General features: G+C 52.2%; 1 protein-coding gene across 1 annotated transcript; it reads right to left on the bottom strand.

Annotated features, from left to right (window-relative positions):
• Nucleotides 1–161: 161 nt before the first annotated feature.
• CAV3 (caveolin 3) lies at nt 162–13256 on the bottom strand. Its single transcript, XM_082663671.1, has 2 exons — nt 13055–13256; nt 162–893 (listed from the first exon to the last, which is right to left on the bottom strand). The coding sequence occupies exons 1-2, from the start codon at nt 13166–13168 to the stop codon at nt 552–554; spliced, it is 456 nt and encodes a 151-aa protein (XP_082519797.1). The 5' UTR covers nt 13169–13256; the 3' UTR covers nt 162–551.
• Between the last annotated feature and the right edge of the window lie 5741 nt (nt 13257–18997).

Raw genomic sequence — 18997 nt, 5'->3', positions numbered from 1 at the left:
GAGAAACCAAAATCTGGTTCTTGCATTTGGCCAAGAGAAGGGCCGACCAGCTTGCCCCTCCTGCTTCTCAGGGCAGAGAAATATATTTCTGGAGCTGGTCAGGACGCGCACCCACCTTATGGACACATGCAAAACACAGCATTTCCCAGATGCAGCCGGAAACCCTTTATTGGAGCCACCCTGCTAACGCCAGCAGTCACTGGTGGTTTCCTGGGGGGGAGGGGGTGTGTCCAGGTGGGAGCTGAGGGCTGGATTGTGCCGTTACAGTACAAGTGAATGCAAAGATTTGCGGTAGCTGCCTCTTAGCCAATGATCTTCCTGGCACCCGGTCATTGGGGGTGTTGTGGTGGGGCAGGGGGCGGAGGGAAGGCCACTGCGCTTCCGTGGCGGACTGTCTTTTCTCTCCGGCTTCCCTACTCTGTGTGCTCCCGTCTTGGGGGGAAGCAGCGGTCCCCAGGGAGAAAGAGCTTGCCGGCAGCCCCGCAGAGCCTGATGGTGGGGCCAGCCCAGCGGGGCTCCCCTGCCCCACCACCCCTGCTGCCCACCCAGCCTCATACTTCTTTCCGCAGCATCACCTTGATGTTGCTGCAGACCTGGCCCAGGGCAGCGAAGAGCGGGTTGCAGAAGGTGCGGATGCAGAGCGAGTAGATGTGGCTGATGCACTGGATCTCGATCAGGTAGCTCTTGATGCAGGGCACCACCGCCCAGATGTGGCAGAAGGAGATGCAGGCGAACAGGAAGCCCCAGAGCAGGGCCAGCGGGACCCCCAGCAGTGTGGACAGCAGGCGGTAGCACCAGTACTTGGAGACGGTGAAGGTGGTGTAGCTCACCTTCCACACGCCATCAAAACTGTAGGTGCCCACGGGCTCCGCGATCACGTCTTCGAAATCCACCTGCAGGGGTGGGAGGGGGAACCCTCAAGTCACAGCAGCCACCCACTTCTCAAGCGTCAGAACCCCCTGGGGGGCTTGTTAAACCAGGTGGCTGGGCCCCACCCCCTGGGATTCTGACCCCGATGAGTCCAGGGTGGGGCCTGAGAGCCTGCATTTCTGACAAGTCCCAGGTGATGCCGGTGCTGTCCCAGAGCAGAGAGGAACAAGAGCCGGTCCACTTCTCTCTCTCATGGATGGATCAGAGGCCCCCAGGAGTTGAGTAACTTACTAAAAGAAACTAAGTTAGAGGCAGGCCACGAGCCGTGGCTCTGAAATTCTATTATTTTGTGATCCTAGGGAATTGGACAGTCATCCTAAAAAAATGTACCGGGTGCCTGCCGATAGGATGATGAACAGGCGAAGGTTCCTGCCCTCCTGGAGCTTACGGCAGGCAGTTACACCACAGTGACCAGTGCTCTGGTAAGGGAAGGACAGGCCGTGTGCACCCACAGGGTGACATTTAACTTAGCCTGGGTGTCAGGCTTCCTGGAGGAGGTGACATCTAGCTAAGCTGATACCTAGAGGTAGCCAGGGGGAGGAAGGAGTTGTGGGCTGGAAAAGAGCGTTTGGGGCACCAGCTGCTGCGACCCAGTGGGATAGACAGTGTGTGCTCCTGGGGAGATGTAGGTGCTTCTGGAAGGCCAAGCGCAGGCCCAGGCCGGAGGGAGGCTGGAGAGGCCAGGCGGAGCAAGCATGGGGGCTTGAGGGCAATGAGAGCCACTCAGGGCTTTTGCACAGGGTGTGGCTCGGCTGGATCTGAGCCTTTTTTCAGTTGAGGTCTAATTGACATCTAACATTATATTCATTTCAGGTGTTCAACATAATTTGATTTTGTATATGTTGGGAAATGATCACTGCACTGAGTGTAGTTAACGTGTGTCGCCACACACAGTTACGTATTTGTGTGTGTGATGAGACCTTTTATGACTACTCTCTTGGCACCTTTTAAATAGACGCTGCATACAGTATTGTTAACTGTAGTCACCATGCTCTACTTTACATCCCCAGGACTTACTTATCTTATAACTGGAAGTTTGCACCCGTTGAGCCCCTTCACCCATTCCACCACCCCTCTCCCCGCCTCTGGAAACCACCCGCCTGTCCTCTGCATCTCTGATCTGAGTTCTGAGTGCCTCATTCTGGCTGCCGCAGCTGTGAGGATGCACGTGGGGGGCGAGTTGGGAGCCGTCGCCGAATCCCGCCCGGTTTGGGGTCATGGAGGTGTTTAGAGGGAGGTGCAGCGGCCTGAGAGCTGTGTTAGGATCCAGCACGTGGTGAGGTGAGGGCCGCGGCGTCCTGGCTGGTGGAGGCATCTGGTGTCTGAGCGCAGCACCCGTGGAGGACATAGGCTTTGCTCTCCCCACGCTGGTCCTGCAGCGACCTCAGACCTTCCTCTGCCGCTGCCCACCCCATCCCTCCTTTGCCGCTGCGAGGAACGTGGGCATTCAGAGAATCCTGCTCACGCATCCCACTGAAATGGTGACTGAGGCCCCATTTGGGAAGACGGAAGAAATACAAAAGATTGCTTTCAGCCAAGTCACTTAACTTTTCGCTAATCCCTGCTGTGCATTAAGCACCGTCATAGCTACTTTCTCATATGTGATTTCATTTAGTGGCACTGAGCCTTAGCTGTCTTGTCTGTAACATGGGGGCAGCGTGTTCCTGGGCTGTTTTCATAGTAGTTGGTTGAATGAATGCATGAATGGATCAGACTAATTGGCGGGGGGAGTGGGGACCAGTGATGCCAGAGCTCAAACTTCAACTCCCAAGTGAACCGTTTTCCTACTTTTTGAGGGGAAGGGGATCCCCTCTATGCCTAAAGTTATTATTAAAATTACTTTTTCTTATAACATAGCCACATTGCAGAAAATTAAGGGAATAGCAAAAACAAAACACAAGCATCTCCCATTTGTATTTCTCTAGTACTAAAATTATTATTGCTTTGGTGTTTTTCTTTCCAGTGTAACTCTTTTGGTGGGGGGGAGTGGACATGACCATGTTGTATGTCCAGTGTTGAGGCCTGTTTTTCTCGTGTGGCTGGATTCTGAGCTCCTGTGCCAGGCCTCAGATCCCTGGGTCCCCCCGGAGACAGCTGAGGATGCAGCCCCACCCTGGGGATGGTACGTTGTTGTGGAGCCAAGTTCACGGGGTGAGATTTCAGGCTGCAGGCGATGTTCAAAAGCTGACTTGGGTGGGCAGAGGTCCTTCCGGGACCCGCTCGTACATCTCAACCTCCAGCTTTCTCTCTGCAGGGGTTTAGCAGAGGTCACATAACCTCTCAGATGGCCCCTGGATGGAAGGGAAGGGCTGGAAGGAGGAATATGAATATGGTCCTCATCTCCTTGGAAAGGGTGGCACTGCTTCCTGGAGGGCTTCTTGGAGGTGGAGGTGGTGTCTGGCTGGGAGTTTGGGGGGCTGGGGGTTTGGAGGCAAGAGATGCAGGAGTAGTGTGCTGGATGTTTGTAAAAGAAGGCCCAAGTTGCTTGGGGAACGTCCCATGGCTTTGGAGAGTGGATGGAAAGGGCTGGCATCTTTCTACATCTGGTCTATATGGGCAGAAATCCAGAGTTGCTGTTGCTTGCAGATCCAAGAAGCTGGGGACTGTAGGCCCTGGGGGACCATTCCAACGTTGACCTGGTACATGCACCATGATTGTGGAGATTCAGTCAAACCCCCAGGGCCTGGATCCTGCCGACTGAGGTGTTCTGACCTCTGAAGCCCGCCCCTCCCCTATCATGGCCGTGCCCGGCCTGTGCCTGATGCCTCCTAGCCCCCGGGCTGGGCTCTGGATCCTGGTGTGGCCCCAGGAACTTGGGTAGCTGAGGGAGGCCTTTGGGTGGAGGCGTGCTCCCTGCCTTTATCCAGCAGGCTCTCCCTCCTTCCTCCTCTCTCCCATTCAGCGCCTGGGGCCGCTACTGCCCCTCCTGCAACTGTTCCTTAGGACCGTGTCTCCCCACTCACAGATGACCCAGCCCTGCCTCCTCACGTCCAGCTGGGCAGACAGGTGCATCTGGGCGTCCTGATTCTAATCTAAGCTCTTCACGCGGCCCCAGCCAGGGTCAGACCCCGAGGCAGATGCTGGCTCTCAGGGAGGGTGACTGTCCCCTCTGAGGTCTGGTCCTTGTTGTCCAGAGAGACCTGCCCCAGGGCAGGGCCCCCAGCCCCTTCTTCGCAGCCGTCCGCTCTGCTCCAAGCAGGCAGCAATTCCCCTGCCCCTCGGCAGCCCAGCCTGCTTTGTTCACTTATTCCTCCATTCAACACGTTTGATGATTTGTGTCTGGCCTCTAAGAGGCGGCAAAGTGGAAAAGAGCCCTTGACTGAAGTCGCAGTGCTGAGGTTTGAGTCCAGCTCTGCCTCTTATTGGCTCTGTGACCTTCAGCAAGTGTCTTAGCTTTCATATGCCTCGTTTTCCTAGATTGATTTCATTAGGTTTATCGGAGGATTGAATAAGATACGACATGTAATACTCAGAACATGGCCTGGCACAGAATCCCTGATCACTGATTGTTAGCTGCCGGTGGCTGTTACAGAGCGCTTTCTTCAGCAGGAAGCTAGGGTCCCAAAGGTGGGTTTGCACACCAGCGCAGCTGCTGATCTGATGAGTGACCTTGGCGGATAACCTCTTTGAGCTTCATTTCCTCAACTGTAAAATGTGTTTGCTACTTCTTACAACTCTGTTATGAAGAACAGAAGTAATTTCTTTTCCATCCATCCATTTCCCCCCATCTGTTCATTTACCCATCCATCTATCTATCCATTCTCCCATCCATCCACCCACCTATCCATCCACCCATGGACCCATCAGTCTATCCATATGCATCCATCCATTCATATCCGTCTACCTATTTATCAGCCTGTCTATCTATCCATCCATCCATCTGTATCATCCACCAATTCATATCCATCCAACCATCCATCCAAACAACTATTTATTAAGCACCCGCCTTGTGCTAGGCACACCTCCTCTTGGGCAATGCTTAGTACAATACACGGTAGCTGCCCAGTGACAGTAATCGTTTGTTCAATTGCTCTGAAGTTCCTATGAAAATATATCTCAGAAAAGCTGCTGACACCCAGATCGTAAATACGACAGTTCTCCAACCTACCTGGTCATAAATGTGTGTGTGCATGCGTACTCAGCCTGCGCAGGTAAGATGGATGGGGTCCTCTTTTCCCTCCTTTTCTGCTATGGTAATAATCCTGCCCCCAAGGATCTCTCTGCCTGTTAATGATTTTTTTTTTTTTTTTTTTTTGCACAAGGTAGAAGCTGTTGTTGCTGGCATTTGAATTATTTCAAGTAATTGCCTTAGGCACTGTGCACAGGGCAACAGCTCCGTTGTCTGTGAATGCGAAAATATGCTCTCAGAGGGACAGGTAGTCCTGGGAGGAGGAGGCCGTTCCTAATCAGGACTGAGCACTGAGACCGCTCTCTGGTCACCGCACTAGTTTGGGGAGATATTTATAAGGCCGGCTCAGGCAGCCCTGGGCAGACGCGCCAGTGTATCAGAGGCGCACGGTGACTTCATTTCTTAATTCGTTTCTGGAAGTGGAGGGGAGATGGCTGCTGGCAGGGGGCTCGGGCCGTGGGCGGAGCCTCAGGAGGCGGGGCTGGCTGTGGGAAGGGGAGAAAGGGGCTGCTCGTAAGGTTGGTGTCCCCTTCTCTGGCATATTTATTTTTGGAACAGCAAGAGAGCCAGTTGATTCATCGGAACCGGCCAGCGCCGCTCCCGCCGTCCCCAACAGGGCGGGGAAGGTGCAGGACAGCAGAGCTGGGGCGGCGGTTGAGGGGGAGGCCAGACGCCACACCCACTTCAAAAATGCCTCCCCTGCATTCCTGCGTGACTCAGTCCTTGGGCATCCAGGGCCCTGCGCAGTTCAGACAGGCGCTCTGTGGGTGGGGGGAACGGCTCTCGGCAGGGGGACAGATATCTGGGACCAGTTTCCACTTGTTCAGCGTATCACTGTGTGATTTGAGACCTGGTACTTGCCCTCTCTGGGCCTGTGTTTTTGTTTGTTTTCAGTTTTTTGTTTGTTTGTTTTAACTCTTCCGAGAGGATTGGACCAACATCCCTAGTGACACGGAGTTAGTTTCGGAGTCAAGACCCAAAGGAGTGGCTTAGCTTTGTTGGGTCTTGGTTTTCTCACCTATTACCTTGCTATTTAAAGAGTGGTCCACAGTCACTGCCCCCTTCCCAACAAGGCAAGTACAGAAGTTGAGAGTAGGCATTTGGAAATAGTCACAGTGATGTGAGCCAATAATTTTATGTCTGTTGATTCTACTAATAATAAAAATTGGAGCTTACATTGTCAATGCCTATTTTTCCGTTCATCTCTCTAGTAGTTAATTTTTATTGACTTTTACGATTTGTGTACAACAGATTGGAATAATAATAATAAAACTGACCTTTCACCCAGATAGCCTGAGAAGCACTGGCCTGTAAAGTTAAAGCTTTAGCTGCAGAATAGCTGAGAAACGGCAAAGCTCTGCTTCACGTGTTATAATTGGCAATAACGTGAAAAGATGCTCAACATCACTAATTATCAGAGAAATGCAAATCAAAAGCACAATGACGTATCACCTCACACCAGTCAAAATGGCCATCATCAAAAAGTCTACGAACAATAAATGCTGGAGAGGGTGTGGGGAAAAGGGAACCCTCCTACCCTGCTGGTGGGAATGTGAATTGGTAACAGCCGCTATGGAGAACAGTATGGTAGTCCCTTAAAAACTAAAAATAGTGCTACCTTATGATCCAGCAGTCCCACTCCTGGGCATATATCTGGAGAAAACCATAATTTGAAAAGATACATGTACCCCAGTGTTCACCGAAGCACTGTTTACAATAGCCAGGACGTGGAAGCAACGTAAATGCCGATCAACAGAGGAATGGATGAAGAAGATATTGTACCTGTATACTGATACAATGGTATATCACTCAGCCATAGAAAAGAACAAAACGATGCCATCTGCAGCAACATGGATGGACCTAGAGATTGTCATACTGAGGGAAGTAAGTCAGACCCAGAAAGACAAATACCATATGATATCGCTTATATGTGGAATGTAAAAAAATGGCACAAATGAACCTATTTACAAAACAGAACTAGAGTCACAGATGTAGAAAACAATCTTATGGTTACCAAGGGGGAAAGGGGGCAAGGGATAAATTGGGAGGTTGGGATTGACACATACACACTACTATATATAAAATAGCTGACTGATAAGGACCTCCTGTATAGCACAGGGAACTCTACTCAATACTCTGCAATGACCTATATGGGAAAAGAATCTAAAAAAGAGTGGATACATGTATATGTATAACTGATTCACTTTGCTGTACACCGGAAACGAACACAACATTGTAAATCAACTGTACTCCAAAAAAATTAATTAAAAAATAGAATTCTATACAATCTGGGATAACCATAGTAACGCCCACAATTTGGCCCTTGTAGGTGTCTGTTTCTGGCCATGTGTCTTACATCCAGCATTTCGCCCAGCCTGAAAGGGACGAGCAGGGGTGGAGCCCACGCTGGCCTGACATCAAAGCCTGAGCCTGAATTTCTCCTGCTGTCTCCTTGATCAGGGTCATCGCAGGACCGGGTACCTCAGCAGGAGGTGAGGCAAGAATGCAACACAGACTGGTTCTGAGGGCAGGAAGAGGGGGTCCAGGGCATCCTACAGGGGGTGCCTGGGGCACCTGGCCTGGAGGTAAGGACACTTGGGTTCATATAAAGGAACTGTGAAGAGACCAAGATAACAGAGGGTGACCGGGGTGGGGGGTATGTGAAGAGAAGGGATCCACCAGAGGAGCCCTCATCAGATCTCAGAGCCCTGTCCTTGCCCGTCTCTTCCCTCCCCTCCCTGCCCCCTTAGTCTCTGCCTTCGGGAAGGCTGGTGCGATGAACTGGAGAGTAGTAGGAATGGCCCTGGGTTGAGCTGTAGGTTAGCTGTGCACCAGCTTCTGGGGGGAATTTAGCTAGTCTCCAAAGATGACCCCAGATGGGTCATGCCTCTCAGCACACAGTCTCAGACCATAGGGAGTCTGGGCTTGCCCTGTGACTCGCTTTAACCACCAGAATGCTGTAGAGGAGATGCTGCTGCAGCTGCATGAGAGGCCGCCAGTGAGACCAGCAGAGCTGCCCAACTGAGGCTGCTCAGCCCACAGAACTGAGGGAGCCTCAAAGGCTTGGTGCTTTAAGCATGGAGTTTTAGGGTGATTTGTCACACAGCAGTGGAAAACTGGTACGCTGTGTCTTTAGGGGAAACTGGTGACAACTCTGGACTACAGGTTTATCTTCTATAGGACAAGGGGAACTTGTTTGTACTTTAAAGTACAAAGCATTCACTGGCCCTGCCTCATAAAATTTCTGGTGGCAGGGCCCAGAAATCTGCATTTTCACAAGCTCCCCAAGAAAGTGGATGTTTTTAAAAACTCTAGTTGATACACGGGGTGCCTACAACACTGTGTTGTAAATACCTCAGTGTGAGTTAATCCAGGGTATAGCCCTTCTTAGAGGTACTTGCCGGGGTACTTTCCAAAATGAAGGAATTGCCAGTGTGGAATGCCTGGCAGGTCATGACCTTTCCTAATTCAGCCTCAACCTGCCCTTTCTGCCTCCTCTCCCACAACTTCCCTTTCAGATGCTCCTAGTCCCATTTTTCGCCTGCAGACAGTGTAGCAAAGAGGTTTTGCCTGTGGGCCAACTCAGCCTAGCTGATGGTCCATGGCTTCCTGGAAACGTGCTGTGATCCATTAGTAGTGTCTGCCACGGACATAGGCAGGGGAGTGGCAATACCCGTTCCTCACGTTTTCTGACTCTGCCCATCATTCTCCTCTACGTTGTGGCCTTTGCTTATTTTGTTCCCTCTTCTTGGAAAGCCTGATGCCCCCTTTCCACATTTTACATTTTTCTTATTATTTATGCACCTTGGATACCACCTCTCCATGAAGCTGGTGCCTGATTTTCCCAAGTGATGGAAAGTGATGTCTTCCTCCTTCCCGTGACCCTTCATCTGGCACTGATTTAAGGCATTTATCACCTCCTCCTGTGCATTCTCATTGTTTTTAGTCTCATCTTCTCTGTCTGTTGGAATTCTTGGATTCTTGGAATCTGTTGGATTATTCTCAAGAGGAAGCACCAGGTCAGTTTCACAGGGTGTCCAGATGGGCCCACGGTGGGAGCAGAGTTTGGAGACCTTGGGGGAAGGAGGGTTACTGGGTCCTCTGGGTGTTTGTTAGCCTAAGCTGAGAGGCAGAAGGTGCTGTCTGTGTGCTTTTCTGAAGGGGGAGCGTCTTGTGGCAGATGTGGGTTGGAGGTAGGTGGGAACTAGTGTGATGGGCTGGGGTCAGGTGTCTCCCTCGGCCCTGGTTGAAGGACTGGCCCTGAGTGCCTGAGGGGAGTGGTTGAAACCAGAAGCTGAAGGACCTGCCTGCCTAGGGGTTCATATGTCCCTGCTCTAGGGCCCGGCTGCCTAACTGTGAGTTGGGGAGGGGGAGGAGTGTCGATGAGAAAGCCCTGAGACCTCTCACAAATAACTGGTGGACTTTGGGGTGGGACTGGGGGCCTGCAGGAATGCACGAGGAAGGGGCTGGAGGCTTTGCAATCTGGGTCTGAAGGGAATGGTGTCCTCACTGACCAGCTGGAGTGCCAGGGACCGCTGGCCTCCTTTCCCGCCCCCCGAGAGCCTAGCATGGGCCCTACACGCAGTGGGTCTCACTTGCTCATTGCCACGTCCTCTGCGACAGCACAGTGCCTGGAACGGAGCAGGCGCTCGGGAATGACTCGTGGAATCGATGTTCCATGAATGGTGGTGATGGTGGGGGTGAGGGGAATGAGGCGAGCCTCTCCTCTGCCCAGGCCCAGCCTGGAGCTGGGAGACTACAGTCAAGACTGCTAGGCTGTGCGGAGCTCTCCCTCAGCTGTTGGCACTCACTTTCCAGCCTGGGTTCAAGGGTAGCACCAGGCCTTGCTCAGGGAAGTTTGGGAAAGTTTTGACTCTAGAAATCCAGAGGGAGCACCTCCTTCTGCTGAGGGTCAAATCCAAGGGCCCGGTGGGTGCGTCTCCTGCTCTTCACCCTTGTCTTTTCTGTGTGAAACCTCAGCAGCTGGTGGTGGAGGGGACGGGTCTCCCTTTTCTCCACCCAGCCTCTGTCTACACTAGGGACTCAGGCCCAGAGAGGGAAAGGGATTTGCCCAGGGTCACACAGCAAGCTAGAGTCAGGGCTGGGACTAGACTTGGGTCTCTGTAGCCTGTCTTATTCTACCGTCTTACGGCGTCATCCTCACACACGTGGAGCCTGTTCCCACATGTGACATCACCCCGACGGGAGCCTTTCCAGCCTTCATCTTGGCCTGACCTTGTTTCTCTTTCTCTCCATCTCTGTCCCCCTCACACCCTCGGTCCCTTGTCCTCCCCCCCACCCCTCGGTCCTTTCCCTGGTCGATGAAAGACATCCAGGTGACCCGAAGGCCAGCCTGTTCAGATGGACGTCTCTCTTTCAGCCACGCTGTCTCCCATTTCTTCCTTTTCTTCATTCTTTCACATCCCATTACACCAACCTGAAGTCTTCTTGAACCTGTCTGTGGTATTTATCTGGTTCAGTTTTAGAATCCCTGTTCTAAATTTCAAAACGTTTTCATCTCTCACTCATTAAAAATGAAAGAAAAAGTCAAATAAGTTCCCAAACCAGGGGATGTCCAGTAAATACACCAAATAATCATCTCCTCTCGACAAGAACATTTGTGGGCCTCTTGCTTCACCTTGGAGGCATGGTTTTCTGGGGCTCAGGGCCTCCGGGAGAGGGTAGCTCCCAGCGCCCTGGGAGGCTGCGTAAGCAGCTGCGTCCGTGTGGCCGCCCCCATCCCTGCCTTGGATTATAATCTGGGCCTCGAGCCTGGAACCAGCTCCCTCCTGGCTCACTGGGACCCGAGAGCCCCTCTCCACTTGTCACCTGCTGCGGGATCCTTCAGAAAACACATGCTCCCTAAGGGTCCTCTTTTGCATTCCCGCAGCCGCCAGGGCCCACCAGAGGGGAGCCTGAGTGTCAACGCCGGCCCTGGCTTAGCTCTCTTGTCCTCCAGGCTCCTAATCAGCTCACATTTGCACACCCTTGCTGTGTGCCAGGGACTCTCGTAGGCACTTTCAAACCTCTTATCTCATGCAATCCTCTCGGTCTATTTCTATTGCACAGTGCTGCTCTGAGATCCATTTACCCTGGGGGAATAAATTGTGCTCATTTTACAGGGGGGCCAGTGTCATTGCTTTTAAGTAGAGGAGTCTGGATTTCAAACCACATCTGTTAGTGTCAAGTCTGGGACCGTTGCGTCTAGATCACACTGCACAAACCACGACAAATACTGTTTGACGTGCGTATGGTGCTTTTCAGTTCGGAACGTTCATTCCCTAATTTTGCCGCACTTCCCCAACTGTGCTGTGATGGCCCTCTCTGCACCACAGATGATATTTATAAATACAATAATAGCATAATATGAGCTGTTACAGGGAAATGCCCTGAGTGAGGTAAGGGCACAGAGGAAGGAGCTCCTGGTTGCTTGGAGGAGTTGGGGAAGGCCTCCTGGGCAGGTGACATTTCAATCAGGTCTCGAAGGCTGAGTGGGCGTCCACCACGTGGAGGAGAGGAGGCTGGCTGCTGGCGAAGACACAGGAGGCATGGGAGCTGGAGGTAGAAGGGGAAGGTGGGGGCCAGATGTGCTGGGGTTCGAATGCCATGGGGGGAAGTTAGACTCATGCAGCACGGGAGGTGTCCCACTGAAGGTGACCACGCAGGGCTGTCCTTTAGAACAAGCCCTTAACCCCGCTGTCTAATCCAGTGGCCTTGAGCTATGTACGAGCACTTGACCTGTGGCTAGTGCAACTGAAGGATTCTAAATTGTGTTTAATTTTAATTAAAATGTAAAAACTGATAGTTAATTCTGTGACTGGGAAACTTGTAAGAATGTCTGGCACAGTTTGGGTTTGTGAATCAGTTTTCGACTGTTCATTATATGAACTCTAAAGACAGAAGGGTTTCTCATAAAAACTTTGGAGTCTGAACTGAGATGCATCCCACGTCTCAGATACACACTAGATTTTGAAGATGAAGAAAGATTATACAATTGTTCACCAATAATTGTTTTGTAGTGATTACACGTTGAAATGATACTATTTTGGACATACTGGCTTAAATGAGAAATATCTTGAAAATTAATTTTACCTGTTTGTTTTTCCTTTTTAAAGTCATGGCTGCTAGAAAACTTAAAATGACATAGGGTGATTGTATAATGGGTCGCATTATATTTCTACTGGACACCACTGGTCTGTGGTTCTGATGTATGCAGAGCACCCGGGAGGCCCCCGCACCTGCCCTTTTAAAGGCCCTTCCAGTGACTTTGATGCTGGTTGGTGGGTACCCTTCTCCCAGGAATTCTGCTGTAGTAAGATCCCTGTGGCTACCGGGTGGAGGCTGGACTGAGGGGTGGCCCTGGAGGCAACCGGGCTGCTGATGGCATCGGGTGAGGAAAGAGGCCTGACTCAGGCCTGGCCGCGAAGGAGACTCCCTGAAGGCAGGGTAACCCTCATACAGGGGTCCCGGTGCCCTCTGAGTGGCCTCTGGCCTGGCCTGGATGCTGCACGTGCCAGGAGCAGGCATGAGTGCTGAGTACAGCCCCCCAGCCTGGGGCAGTGGGGGCCCCTGCAAGGGGCCAGCAGCCCTGCTGGAAACCGCCCTCTGGGGATTAACCCCACACCCACTGTGGAGACCGCAAAATGCCCCTGGCATGGAAAGGGCCCAACTTGGCCGCCTCGTCTGTCCCCAGCCGAGGGCCAAGAGCACACGGGAAGAGCTACAGAGTTGTAAAGTTTCCTTTGCGACTTGCCTGCCCCGCCCCGGTCGATGGTCCTGTATGTGCAGCTGATTCTTTGCTCTTGTTGACACTAAAGGCTCTTTGGGGGTACAAGCTGGTTTGCGGGACGGGGGTGGGTGGGTGGGATTTGGAGAAGACAGAGGAACAGGTCTCTTTTCAGGGAAGCCGATCGCGCGGGAGCAGAGCCTGCCCCTTCCAGCACCCAACCTGACACCCTCCAGGCGGGGGGCGCCGGGGCAGGCCCTCGAGCCTACCTTCACTATGTCCTCGTTAATGTTCTTGGGGTCCCGGTTCACCAGGTCGATCTCCTTGAAGTGAATGTCCTTGACGATCTGGGCCTCCAGGTCTGTGTGCTCCTCGGCCATCATCGTGGAGCTGGGTGACCTGCGAGAGGAGATCGGAGCCGTGTGGCCAGCGGGGCTGAAAAGACCCAGGGCAGGGACAACAGTGTCCCCAGACTTGTGCCGCTGGTGGCTAAATAGGCCCCACCCAGCGTGCCGGCTGACAGCTGTCCCGCATAACTTCAGCCTGCTGCTGGCTGAAGGCTCCGGTGGCAGGCCTCCAAGCTAAAATTAAGACTGGAGCCCTGCAGGAAGGCCCAGCGCTCCTTAAAGGGGGCTGCACGGGCGCTGGGCCTCACGCGCGAGCCAAGGGCCTGGTGTCTCCTGGTGCCCCCGCGGTTGGCTGCTGCTGTGGGACCCTGGTATTTGCGTTTGGGCTCCTGTGGGAAGGAGGTGGGCTCAGCCCCCAGCTCAACCTCTTGCTGGGTGTGTGAGCTTGGGCACACCACGCCTCTCCGGGCTATCATGTCCCCACCTGTAAAATGGGGCCATAATAATAACGATCGGGGCTCTGCCTACCCTCGTGGAAAGGAGGAGGTGAGCTCGTGGGAGAAAATGCTTCAGAACGGAAATGCTCTCTGGTGGGGACTCTCGTTGGAGCAGTTGGTACCTGCCCTGCTGTTTGATGGCCTGAAGCAGGGCTGAGGTTTTCCCACTTCTAGGCTTCTCCCCGGAGGGGTTGATGGACTGTGGTGTGGGGTAGGTCTGGGGCTGAGACCGGACGCAGACCACCCTCCTCTGCCTTTTGATACCACGTGGAGGGGACCTGGAGTCCACGTTTCTGCCACCCTTCACCCTGTCCCCAGGGACAGCTTAGTGACAGCTTCCCAGATATCCATGGGCCCCAGACACAGCACGGGCATCGGTGGGGTTGCCCTCTCTTAGGTATCTGCTTAGTTTCCCTGCGTCCTCTTCCAGGTCAGCCATCACCCAAGGCCCCCGCCGCATGAAGGGTGACGACTCTGAGTCTCCAGGGTCTGTGCATCCATTCATCACTGACAGACTCATCTCTTTAGGATTTGCCAACAGCTAGGGATAAACAGACCCATCAGGTTAGGTCCCTCCCTGCCTGGGGGAGCCCACAGCCTAGGGGGACAGAATGATCAGAAAATAAGGAATTGTAATACTGTGTGGCAAGTGCTGCATCAGAGTTATGTTACAAAGAATTTGCCTGAGAAGTCCGTAGGAGGCAATGACTTACTCTGAGGACATCAGGGAAGGCTTCCTGGAGGAGGTAGCTTTAGGTGTTGAAAGACAAGCAGGAGTTCACCACATGGAACATTTCAGGTGTCAGAGGGCTGGTAGGAGCCAGAATGCTAAGAATTGTGTAGTGGCTCAAGCACATGCTGTCTGGGGGTGAGGCAGGGGATAAGTCTTGACTCTGGCCTGGGTGTGAAGGATCTCAAATGTCATACTAAAGAGTATAGATTTTATCTAGAAGTGCTGGGAAGCCATTGAAGACTTCAAAACAGCAGAGGGTCTTCAGTAGATTTGCATGTGAGGAAGCTGATTGGAGCTGATTTGATTGGAGCTGTGTGAGGTTTGAGGCAGGAAGACTAATCGAAAAGCTGGAGATGATAAAGGCTCTTTCAGTAACTATACTTGGCTACTCATAATAAAGATGTGAAATAGTAGTGGCTTGTCCAAGTTAGGGGCTTTTTTTTTCTCTCTCTCACATAACACAAATAGGTAGTTCAGAACTATGGTGGTGGCTGCATGACGTCATCAGGCACCAGCCCTCCATCTTTCTGTTCTGCTATTCTCCTACCAGAGATCTTGGGGATTTTTTGGAATCATTTCCAAAAAGGGCAGTGTGATTTCAGGATGCATTATTAGAGATATATCGTCTAGAATAATGGAGGTGACCAAGCTACCAAACTCTGCACTGGTCAGACTACACTTGGAGCCTTGTTTGGGGCCTTGGGAAACTAGATGGTATCTAGAGAGAGTGAGTAAGATGGTACAAGAGCTTGAAAGATGTCTTAATGAGAAACAGAACAATTTTGGATTGGAGAAGAGAAGGCTCAGCAGGGAGAAACAGATGAACTTTACTTAAGTCCCTGAAGACCTAAGGAATGAGATTTGTTCTGGGTGGTCCCAAGGACGGGTACATAAGTGGCACACTGCCGCACTCTGGCTTCATTCAACCCAGTGCCTGGCTCGTTGTAGGCTCTCTTGATAGTGATAGCTGGGAGGGTTACTCTTAAGGAAGAACTGACTCTCAGCTGATAGGCTGCTCCAGAAAGGGCTGAGCTTCGCGAGGTCAGACTTGTTAAGTCAGAGAGTGAAAGGGAGTCAAGGATTGGAAAAGTAGAGAGCTGGGCAGACTTCGGGGCCGGCTAGTAAACACTTAGGCAGGACTGGCTACAGAATTTACAGGATCTGGTGAAAAACAAAAATGCAGCGCCCCTCGTTAAAAAGAGATTCCCAATTTCAAGGTGGTGGCAGCGGAACATTAAACCGAGCTCGTGGCATCTTCGAAGCTGGGGTCCTGTGGGTTGCGTTTCCAGGAAGTTGACCCGGGTTTCAGGCTCTGTGGGTCATACAGTCACTGTCACACTGATTCAGCTCTGCAGTGCGAAGCCTGGAAGCAGCCACAGACAGTACGTAAATCAAGGAGCATGTTTGTGTGAAACTTTATTTATAAAAATAAGCCGCCCTGTTCCTTTGCAAGGGTAGTTACCAAAATAGGGGAGACTGGCCCCTGCCGTTGCTCAGGTGATGCCCACCTGGCTTCCAGGTGAGAGAAAAGAGATGAACCTTTGCCGGCCTCAAGGACCAGCAGTGACAGCGCTGTTCAGAAACCACTCTGGAGCGGCTCTGGGGGAGGGTTTGCGTGCACGTGGTGGGAACAGCAGTCACCGTTTTCTTTCGGACCCAGAGCAGGCCCTGATACCCTAGGGCAGCCGGAGCTTCGGCCTTGGGCCTTGTGGCTTCATTAATAGAGAGGCCTGCTGTCCAGAGGGGATTCTGCAGGCAGGGATTTCTGCATCTGCCTTGGAGCTGTGTGGTGGCTGGTCCAGAGCCCCTCTGATGTTCCAGAGACTGGATGCCCTGAAGATGTTTCCATCTGGAACATCACGAGGGGCTAAGATGAGAGAGAGAGACCCTCTGCTCGCCCCATCTCTGCTTTGTCTCCTGTAGGATCAGGTCTCTGCTCCGGAAAGAATCCACCCCGCCGTAATTTCCACCTGAGCTTGGGAAGCGAGCTGCATGGCAAGCCCTGGTGATTCAGAGAATGCCCCCACCTCATGGACAGCGTTTAAAACCGGGCCAGCTCAGCTCCTCTGTATCTAGGGGAGCTTTCCTGGGGCCATTTCTTCGTTCAACACGGAGCGACTTGGTGCTGGGGTGGCTGTGCCCAGTGGATGGTGACCGCAGATGAGTGACCCGCTATCTCAGCAAACGCTTACTGGGTGTGTTGGCTCATGGCCAGTGCTGAGGACGCAGCGGGGAAGAGCCCAGGAGCCGGAGCCGACTGCACAGTTCCCGTGAGAGGTAGACACGAAAAGCCAGTGACCAATGCAGGGTCCGGCCTAAAGCGGCACGTGGCAGCAGGCGGCGGGTCCTGGAGGCTGTGGGGAGTGGGGATCCCCGTGGTCCCCGCCTGGAGGAGTTTGCTGCCTGGTAGGGGATGCAGGAGGCCCCGCAGCACTGCAGACCCCGCGGAGTGTGATGAACTTGCAGGGAACTGTGGGTGGACACTCTACCTGAGCATCCGGCCTCTGCTCCTGGGCCATTGCTGTGGGGTCAGCAGAGCCGCTGGAGGAAGTGAGGACGGCTTGTTTCTGCCGGGAAGGAATCATTGCCCTCCTGCCCCGGGTTTTTTTTAAAGCAGGGCAGCTTTTAGGAGTAATATTGTGTATGGGTTGAGCTGTGCCCCCCCGAAAGATGTGGAAGGCATCACCCCCAGTACCTGTGAATGTGACCTTATTTAGAAATAGTCTTTGCAGATGATCAGGTTAAGATAAGCCCATTAGGGTGGGCCCCCATCCTGAAGGACTGTGTCCTCATACAAAGGAAATATGGGCACAGGAACAGATGTGCACACAGGGAGGATGTGATGTGAAGCTACGAGTTATGTTGCTACAAGCCAAGGACCTAGCAGAAGCTGGGAGAGTGGCCTGGAACAGATCCTCCCCTGTGCCCTCAGCGGGAATGTGGCCTTGCAGGCACATTGATCTCAGACTTGTAGAGCCCAGAACTGTGAGACAATAAACTTCTGCTGTGTAAGCCATTCTGTTTGTGGTACTTTGCTGCGGCAGCCCTAGGCAACTAGTGGGGTGGAAGGACCCGAACCTTTAACTGTATTACTTTCTTTTTGCTGCTATAACAAATGACCACAACTTATTTTAAAATAACACAGAAATTTCTCTTTTACCGTTCTGGGGGTCAGAATTCCTAACATCAAGGGGTCAGCTGGCCAATATCCCTTTTGGAGGCCATAGGGGAGAATGTCCTTTTTTTTGCCTTTTCTAGCTTCTAGAAGCCCCACGTGTTCCTTGATTTTGAGCCCCTGCATCCCTTCAACCTTGGCTCCAAATCAGAGCCTGTGTTCCAGGCCCTCTCCTCCCCTCTGTGCTGCCCCCACCCAGTGCCCCCCTCCAACCCCACACTTCTGGTCTCCTGGAACGCTTTGCTTCTCACCTGTTAGCGTATGAGCACCTAGATCCCTCTGGAGCCCTCAGCATCTGGCTCTATGGGCATTCTGGGCCCCCCAGCCCAGGGCAGTCTTTCCAGACAGCAGAGGCTCAGCTGGCCCCGAGCTGAGCAGAACCTACCAGTCAGCCAAAATGCATCTAGCTCCCAGACTCTGCTTCCCTGCCTCTTTTTTATATGAGACTCTGCTGCCGTCCCTCTTTTTTTATATGCATGTTAATATTTGCAGATGAAAAGCAGATTTGGGACTCTACAGAGGAGGGACTTTCCAACAGCCAGAGCTCTCTGGGGATAGAGTAAGGTGGTGTACCAAGACAGCTCATCCAGAGATGGCAGAATCCTGTAGATCTTAAGATCCTGGGCTTCTGAGTCAAGTTGATCTGAGAGGATCTACCAGTTGTATGAGTCTGAGCCTTAGTTTTCTCCCCTAGAACATAGGAGTGGTGATAATAGGATGAAACGAGGACAACACCAGGGTCCCAGACTTAAATGCCCTCAAGAGAAGTGAGCAAAGCAGGCCAGGTGGAAAAAACGCAGGGCTTTGGTGGACATCTCTCTTTTGATAAGACCTGGGGACAAGAAACACACCCTTTTCTTTTTTAGCTGTAGGGAAACTAATGGGGCAAACATTAATGATTACCCAAGGGAAGCTCAGCTTCAGTGTGGGGTTTGATAGGGGGTGGTGGGGGCTGTGAAAAGTGGAGCTCACGGGCCCCATTGCCTCACAGAGGAGGCGGGTGTTCAAGCTTGAGGATGGAGCTGAATGGCTCAGGCTAAGTGAGGAGGGGCTGAGCGGACGCGGTCTGGGGCTATAGTCCTCCTGGGCTGTGAAGAATCAATGCCCAGACCACACCCAGACCGGTTATGTCAGTATCTCTAGGTTAGAACCTGGCACCAGTCATTTTTTAGAACTCTTCTCTCAGTGATTCCCAGTTTTATTTTATTTTTTAACGTACGTTTAATCTTTATTTTATTATTTAAAATTTTTATACAATTTTTAAAGGTTACTTTCCATTTACAGTTATTACAAAATATTGGCTCTATTCCCCACGGACAGTATACCCTCAAGCCTCTCTTATACCGAGTAGTTTGTGCCTCTCAGTCCCCCACTTCATGTTGCCCCTCCCCGCTCCCCACTCGTAACCACTAGTTTGTTCTCTGTATCTGTGAGTCTGCTTCTTTTTTGTTATATTCACT

This window comes from Grampus griseus (genome assembly GCF_964374135.1).
Source record: "Grampus griseus genome assembly, chromosome: 10".
Classification (NCBI taxonomy): domain Eukaryota; kingdom Metazoa; phylum Chordata; class Mammalia; order Artiodactyla; family Delphinidae; genus Grampus; species Grampus griseus.
The sequence above is the reverse complement of the archived record's forward strand: the minus strand, read 5'-3'. Positions and strand labels throughout refer to the sequence as shown.